Source organism: Myotis lucifugus, unplaced genomic scaffold (assembly GCF_000147115.1).
Source record: "Myotis lucifugus unplaced genomic scaffold, Myoluc2.0 scaffold_162, whole genome shotgun sequence".
In the NCBI taxonomy this organism is placed as follows: domain Eukaryota; kingdom Metazoa; phylum Chordata; class Mammalia; order Chiroptera; family Vespertilionidae; genus Myotis; species Myotis lucifugus.
The window spans coordinates 818,422-827,239 of NW_005871210.1; the positions used below are offsets into that span (position 1 = coordinate 818,422).

General features: G+C 39.0%; 1 protein-coding gene across 6 annotated transcripts in view; it reads left to right on the forward strand.

The window, feature by feature from the left end:
• The window catches only part of GBF1 (golgi brefeldin A resistant guanine nucleotide exchange factor 1), a 121,733-nt gene that overhangs the window by 80,264 nt on the left and 32,651 nt on the right, over nucleotides 1-8,818 (forward strand). For all 6 annotated transcript variants that reach the window (XM_006095885.3, XM_006095884.3, XM_006095886.3 and 3 more), the window contains one exon: nucleotides 7,740-7,871. In XM_006095885.3, coding sequence (XP_006095947.1) covers nucleotides 7,740-7,871 — 132 coding nt within the window. The remainder of the gene's footprint in view (nucleotides 1-7,739; nucleotides 7,872-8,818) is intronic.

Below are 8,818 nucleotides of genomic sequence, written 5' to 3' on the forward strand. Positions count from 1 at the left end.
AACCCTCAGAAATTAAAAGAGCTATTTCATGTGGTGATGATACACAATACAGTGTACAGATGATGTGTTGTAGAATTGTGCACTTGACACCTGTATAATTTTGTTAACTAGTGTCACCCAATAAATTCAATAAAAATGGGGAGTGAAATAAATTAGAAGCTATTTCAGATTGTACCATATATAAATAACATCCTTAACTTGTATCCCTTTAAGATTTAATAATCAAAGGTAGAAGGCTCACCTTTGAAGTTTTAGATATTTACTTAAATCTTAAACCAAACTTATAGTACCTTGCACTATTAAGAAAATTGGACTGGGATTCTAGAGTTAAAAAACTAGAATAATAATATCTGAGTTATATTTATTGCACATTTAATTTATCCCATGTACTTGTACCACATGTTTCACATGCATCAAATGAGATAATGAATATAATTGCTGAGTGCAGTACCTGGCATATAGTCTATGCTCAATAAATGTTAGCTGTTGTTATTTATTTATTTACTTATTTATTTTTGTTAATTCTCACTCGAGGATATTTTTTCCATTGATTTTTAGAGAGAATGGAAGTAGGGGTAGAGACAGAGAGAAACATCGATATGAGAGAGACACATCGATTGGTTGCCTCCCACATGCGCCCTGACCAGGCCAGGGATCAAGCCTGCAACCGAGGTACTTGCCCTTGACCAGAATTGAACCTGAGACCCTTTAGTCCATGGGCCAACACTCTAACCACTGAGCAAAACGAGCTACGGCTGTTGTTCTTTATTTTTAAATGTAATTTTTTAAAATTCTCTAACACCCATTTTACAGGTGATAAAATACAGACTTAGAAAAGTTAAGTATCTCTCACACAGCCATGACATTGCAGAACTGGGATTTGAACCCTACTTAAAGCTCATGTTTTTATTGAGTGCTCTCAACTTCTAGTCCTAGTTCCAACACTAACTGACTTTGTGGAATTGTACAAATTACTTAACCTCCTGCTCAGCTGGCCCATGAACCAGGAGACCACAGTTCGATTTCCAGTCAGGGCACATGCCCTGGTTTCGGGCTTGATCCCCAGTAGGGGTGTGCAGGAGGCAGGCAATCAATGTTTCTATCTGTCTATCCCTCTCCCTTCCTCTCTCTAAAATTAATAAAAATATATTTGAAAAAAAATTTACTGAATCTCCTAAATCATAATTACCTCCTTTATAAATTATTTTTAGTGCCTATTTTAACTATAATAATCATAGGATTTGGAGGATTTTCTGGCATGACTTCTTGAAAATTAGGGCTTATTTTTTAGAGCACTATTACTCAAAGTATAATTTGTAAACCATATCAGGTTCACAAACTGCTGCTTGGTACACAGTGGGATATATATATAGGAATTGAGAGAAAGCACTTAGAAATTTTTATAACATCTTGACAGTAACTTTATGTATATTGATTCTAATAATAAAAAAGTGGTGTTTGTATTATGTCTTTGTTTTTTAATTTTTGTTTTCTAGTAATTCATTTTATTGTAGTTTATAAAACTACAGGTCTGCAATGGATTGCATAAAGGAAAAAACAACAACTGGCCCTTCACCACAGATAGTTTGAGAAGTACTGTTCTAGAAGGCCATCCAAACATCTTACCAGATTATGAATAGAAATTTTAGGGTTTTTAAAAATTATGTGTTTATAAATTAGAAATGTTCTTACTAGTGGTGTCCTGCTCGGAGCACAACCTCCCCTACTATGTCCCTCCACCACCAAAATCTGCAGGAGTTGCTTTTGTGAGAGCTTCTCTGATATTCCTGGCAATCAGCAGTTGAACCTAGAGAGCAAAACTCCAATTCTGCATACATCAAACTCTCTCTGGAAAGTTAATTTCATATACATGATTCTCTTTTTATGGAGGGGTGGGGGAGTGAGGGTGATAGTGAAGGTTCCTGGTAAGCTCATTAAAAAGTCCACCCCTTCTAGTTTTCTATCACTGTCTCCATAAAGCATTGACTCATAGAATGGGAGTGCTAAAATTAATGTATTTTGGCAGTCACAGATTCTGTCTACCTAATTTGACAGATAAGCTTGGGTATCATATGCCTGGCTATTGGTAGGAAAGAGACTAATGATCCCTTGTCCATTTACTGGATTGTATACTGTATGAGGATCACACCCAGAACCTCCAGAGAGTTCTCCATGGGACTTTCTCCAAGACTCTGTATGGTATTACTCCTGTCCCCTCCAAGCCTCTCAATGCCATATTGAGCTCTTTCATCTTAAGAAGTAGATTAGCCCAGCTGGTGTAGTTCAGTGGTTGAGTATCAACATGTGAACTGGGAGGCCAGGGCACATGCCTGTGTTGTGGGCTTGATCCCCTGTAGGGGGCGTGCAGGAGGCAGTTGATCAGTAATTTTCTCTTACCATTGATGTTTCTATCTCTCTCTCCCTCTCCCTTCCTCTCTGAAATCAATAAAAAATATATTAAAAAGAAGCAGATTAGCAAAACAAACCTGCAATATCTATATATATAAAAGCCTAAGCGACAGTTATGACCGAACGACCAGAATGACCGGTTGACCAGTCACTTTGATGTGCACTGACCACCAGGGGGCAGACGCCCAATGCAGGAGCTGCCCCCTGGTGGTCAGTGCACTCCCACAGCCAACCTCCCGCGGCTGGCCAACCTCCTGCGGTCCCTCCCCCTGGCTGGCTGGCAAACCTCCCGCAGTCCCTCCCCCTGGCCAGTACCTCCCCCTGGCTGGCCGGCCAACCTCCTGCGGTCCCTCCCCCCAGCTGACCGGCCAACCTCCTGCAGTCCCTCCCCACTGCTGGCCAACCTCCCGCGGTCCCTCCCCCTGGCCAGTACCTCCCCCTGACTGGCTGGCCAACCTCCTGCGGTCCCTCCCCCCAGCTGACCGGCCAACCTCCTGCAGTCCCTCCCCCCTGCTGGCCAACCTCCTGCGGTCCCTCCTCTTGTCTCTCCCCCTGGCTGGCAGGCCCTGATCAGCCCAGCCCCAATTGGGACTGGGTGAGACAGCCTCCATCGGCCCTGGTCACCAGCCAGGCCTAGAGGCCCCACCCGTGCACAAATTCGTACACTGGGCCTCTAGTATAAAGATAATAATATATCAAAACTAAGTGAGATTTATCCTGGGAATCCAAGGCTGATTCTCTGTCTGAAAATCTACCATATTAACATTCTAAAAAAGAAAAACCACATGATCTTATTAATTGATGAAGAAAAGACACTTGACAAAATATAACATTCATTAATGATAACATCTACAAAAAACTATGGCTAATATCATACTGTGCAGTGAAACACTAAATGCATTTACCCTAAAATTGGAAATAAGGCAAGATGTCTACTTTTAGAGTCTTGGAATTCCTAGCCAGTACATTGAAACAAAAAAAGGAAATAGAAGACATGCAGATTGGAAAGGAAGAAATAAAACTGTCACTACTTGCAGGTAACATAATTATCTATATAGAAAACCACAAGGAATCTACCAAAAAAAAAAAAAAAGCTAGAACTAGTGAGTTTAGTAAGGTCAGTACACAAAAGTCAATCTGTTTTTGTATACTAACAATGAACATCTGGAACTGAAATTAAAATATAATACCATTTACAAACACGCCAAATAAAATTAAATACTTAGGTATAAATCTAATACAACATATACAGAACCTGTATGCTGAAAACTATAATACATTGATCAAAGAAATCAGGATCTAAATAAATGGAGACATACCATGCATGGATTGGTAGTCACAACATACTAAAGTTATCATTCCTCTCCAAACTGATCTATAGACTTGATGCAATTCCTCTCAAGTGCCCAGCAATATTTTTTTGTAAATGTAGACAAGTTTATCTTAAAATTGAAATGGAAAGCCCTGGCCAAGCAGCTCAGTTGGTTAGAGTGTCGTCCCAATATGCCAAGGTTGAGCACATAAAAGAATCAACCAATGGATGCATAAATAAATGGAGCAACAAACCAATGTTTCTCTTTCTCTCTTCCTCTCTTTCTTTCTCTCTCTCTCTCTCTCTCTCTCTCTCTCTCTTTCCTCCCTCCATCTGCCCCCCCCCACTCAAATCAATAAATAAAAATTTTAATTGGAATGGAAAGGCCAAGGAATACTGAAAATGGTATTGAAAAAAGAGGAATAAAGTTGGAGGAATTATATTACTGATTTTAAGAATTAGAATACAGCTATAGTAATCAAGACAGTGTGGTAGTGTCAGAGAGTTAGACACAAAGATTAATGGAACAGAATAGAGAACCCAGAATACAGTAGGTCCTTGGGTTACATCGGAGATCCGTTCCTACGGTGTGAGGTGTGACATAACTCGATTTTCACCGTAAGTTGGAACCCACCTACGTCACTCACATGGAGCACATACACAGCAGTAATGAAGTGAAACAGTAAAAAAAAAAAAAATTTAAACGAAAGATAACAATTCCTAACCTTTACTTGTGGTAAATAAATAATAAAAAACATAAAGTACATATGTACATACGTCGAAATGATATAATTTTTTTAATATATAAATAAATGAGAGATGGCAATGTAACCCAAGGACTGTCTGTAGACTCACACAAATATAGCCAACTAATTTTTGACAAAGGCAAAGACAACTCAATTGAGAAAGGATAATTCTTTTCAATAAATGGTGTTGGAACAATTGCACATCCATATGCACACAAAAACCCCTCTATCTAAACCTCACACATTATATAAAAATTAACACAAAGTAAATCATAGATATAAATGAAAAGCATAAATCTGTATACCTTTTTTTTAAGATATATTTTATTGATTTTTTTACAGAGAGGAAGGGAGAGGGATAGAAAGTTAGAAACATCGATGAGAGAGAAACATCGATCAGCTGCCTCCTGCACACCTGCTACTGGGGATGTGCCCGAAACCAAGGTACATGCCTTTGACTGGAATCAAACCTGGGACCCTTCAGTCCGCAGGACGACCTGCAGGCCAACGCTCTATCCACTGAGCCAAACTGGTTAGAGCAGTCGTTCTCAACCTTCCTAATGCCGAGACCCTTTAATACAGTTCCTCATGTTGTGGTGACCCCCAACCGTAAAATTATTTTCATTGCTACTTCATAACTGTAATTTTGCTACTGTTATGAATCGTAATGTAAATATTTGATATGCAGGATGTATTTTCATTGTTACAAATTGAACATAATTAAAGCATAGTGATTAATCACAAAAACAATATGTAATTATATATGTGTTTTCCGATGGTCTTAGGCGACCCCTGTGAAAGGGTCGTTCGACCCCCAAAGGGGTGGCGACCCACAGGTTGAGAACCGCTGAGTTAGGGCAAATCTGTATACCTTTTAGAAGAAACAGAAAAATCTCTGTGACCTAGGATTGGGCAAAGAGTACTTAGATACCAAATGCACAAAAGAAAAAAGTTGATACACTGGACTACATCAAAAATAAAAATGTCCGTTCTGTGAGAGATGCTGACTGTTAAGAGATTAAAAAGATGAGTGGGAGGAATATTTGTAAATAATTGTATTGCCATTAAAGGACTTGCATTATCCTGAATAGACAAAGAAGTCTCTAAACTCAACAGTAAGGAAACAAACAATTCAATTTAAAAATGGGCAAAAGATGTGAACAGACACATCATCAAAAAAGATACATGGATGGCAAATAAGCACACACAAAAACATGTTTGATGTCACTAGCTATTAGAGAAAGGCAAATTTAAACCACATTGAGATACCAATGTTCTTCACATAAAAATCTGTACACAAATGTTTATAGCAGCTCTGTTGGTCTATGCAACAATTTAGACAAGTCTCAAAGGCATCATGCTGAATGAAAGAAACCAGTCTCAAAGGGTTGCATACTGTATGATCCCATCTATATGAACTTCCTGATAAAACTATGGTGATGGAGAAAAGGTCAGTGGTTGACAAAGGTTAGGGGTGGGGGAAAAGGGTGTGACTGACTACAAAGGGAGAACAGAAGAAATTTTCTGGGTGATGAAACTTCTATATCCTGATTGCCACAGTGGTTACAGGGATCTATGTGTGCGTTAGAATTTGTTGAACTCTCTATACCAAAAGAGACAGTTTTACAAAATTAAAAACTTTTTTTTAAAGAGGCAGAATACACATTGCTCTGAAAGTATCAAATCATGGCTATAAAATTGCCCTGGTCTTTCACTATGAACGAAGACATGAAGCAATGTAATAATAGCAATTGTATGAAAGCTCAGAAGAAATGTACCCTGTCCCACCTCTCAAAGGTTTTTTCCCATCTAGACTTTTATATTTCAAATTATGCCAAATATATTTTAAATGACAGACCAAATCATATATAATACAGTTGTGTTCCTAAAGCAGCAACTCTAGATTACTTTAAATCTTTTAATGTGCTTTTTCAAAAGTATTTAAAATGTTAAGATTATTAAGATAAGAAAAAATGTTTTATATTTTTCAGTTTTTCCAGATATTTCTATTCCTTGCATCTCAACACTCTACCACCTCACACACACAAAGGTTTTTCTTCTGCGAATTGTACAGCTCTAGGTGGGGGTAGTGGGGGATGAGAAGCAGGTTTTATACAGCTGATGTGATCACTGAACAGACAAGCTTGGAAAATGCTACTCAATCTGCCAATTAATTAAAGCATTAATCTGAGGAGCAGCCGGCCCAGGGAGTGTTTACCCACCGGGTGGTGGTGGTAGGAATTGAGTGGGAAGAAGCTTCTGCATTTGCATGAAAATGAAGGTGTTTAGGAAGCCTAGCTTTCTTTTGTCTCTAAAGGTGAGCAACCTTGATGTTGTCCCTAAATCTTTCTGGCCTATTTAGGAAGTCTTTCAGGGAGCTGGTCTTTGACTGATGAAAGCACAGCATACTCTAGAAAAACAAATTAAACCCTGGGCAAAGTAGGGTAGGGAGCAAGTCCAGTGTAGTATAACTTCTTAGACCTTCTAAATTCAGGAGTATATGCTGGTAATTAGGTAGAATAAATGTAATGGTTTTACAACCATATACTCTATTGACTGGATTCAAGTCCCAGCTCTGCTTCTTATTAGCTGTATAATTTTGGGGGGCCAATCGTCTATTTTATCTGAGCCTTGTTTTTCTCATCTGTAAAATAAAGATTATGAATTTCCCCTTCATCTCAGGGCAGTTAGCCCTCTGCTTGCTGTAGGCAGAAAGAAGGCTGGAGAGAGGTTAGGACCATCCAAAATTACAAACTGCCTCCATGGGTAGGGACTGTATAACCTTTTGTTCTTGTTAGATTTATGTATGTATGTATGTATGTATGTATGTATGTATGTATATTTATTTGTTTGTTTTAGCAAGGTTCTATAAACCTCAAGGTTTCCCCCCATCTTCCTAAGATGTGCTTATACATTCTTTATCTCTAAGAAAAGTGATTGATCGTAACAGCGAAAGACAAAAACAGCAGCTCACCCCAGGATTTCTTTGACCATATTGGCTGTATCCAAGATGAGGTTTACCTCATCAATAGGGAGGATGGACATGGAAATTGACCCAGCAATATTTGATGATATTAAGGAATTAAAAATTGTGGAAATAGATACATAACATAAAATCTATATGACCCATTTTATTGTTAATTTCAAAACCATGATAATGTTGCTCTGGCGACTAAGAACTCGAGCCTCATGACACAAATAAGAAGGACCTTTTTCTAGAGTTTAGCTTTTTGTTAGATGGCACCTGTTCATTCCTCTTTCTTTTCTTGCAGAACTCTCAGAAATTGAGCCCAATGTATTCCTTCGTCCATTTCTGGAAGTGATTCGCTCTGAAGATACCACTGGGCCTATAACTGGACTGGCGCTCACCTCTGTCAACAAGTTCCTGTCCTATGCACTCATAGGTAAGAGACCAGGCTTTTTGGATGACCATAAGCACTTCATTTCCTGCCTTTCCTGCTGGTCAGTCTTTAGGCAATGAGCTGGTGATACTGGAAAGTTTTTCCCAGCCATCCGTTTCCTTGTAGAAGAGAAATAGGATTATTGATTACTTATCATGCTAATTGATTCAGGTTTTGCAAGTGAGGAGAGAAGAGAGGTTTCTTGGGACTCTAATTTCTTTGTGCTTTGCGGGGAGTTAAGGGTTTGGTGGGTGCTCTTAGAGGTTTGGTTTGATTTGGTTTGGTTCCTTTTTCATTGTACAGGATGACTCTCCTAGCATCTGAGCCACACCACCTAGGGCTTGGTTTGGTTTCTTTTTCTTTTTTTTGTTTGGTTTATTTTTAAGTTATTTTTTAAATGTAATACATGCTTATTTTAAGAAGATAAACAATAAAGAGGTGTCTAAAAGAAAAGTTAATGGATTCTCCTCTATCTTTCTCAGTGCTACTCTTTCCTTAGGTAAATAATGTTAACAGACTGGTTTGAATCTTTCTATAACTTTCTCCACATGTATATAAATATATAAAGAGTACCATAGTTTTTTTTCCTTTTTATTTCTTTTTTTAAAATATGTTTTTATTGATTTCAGAGAGAGGAAGGGAAAGGGAGAAAGAGATAGAAATATCTCTATGCCTCCTGCATGCCCTCAACCCCCGCCCCACCACGGTAGGTGATGAAGGTTATTTGTGGTTAGGAGCCGGGAAAAGGGGAAGATTCCCCGAACCAAGAATGGAATTGGGGCGTGGGGGCGTGGGGGGTGGCGGGGGGGGGAGGGGGGGGGGGAGAAGCCGTTCCGTTTAAAAAAGAGAGAAGGGTATAGGGCCCCATATGTCGCCTTTTTATGATACGAGAGAGAAGTTAAGGTGAATGGCTCGGGAGTCCGAGGACGCAGGGTGTCATGCGGGTGCAT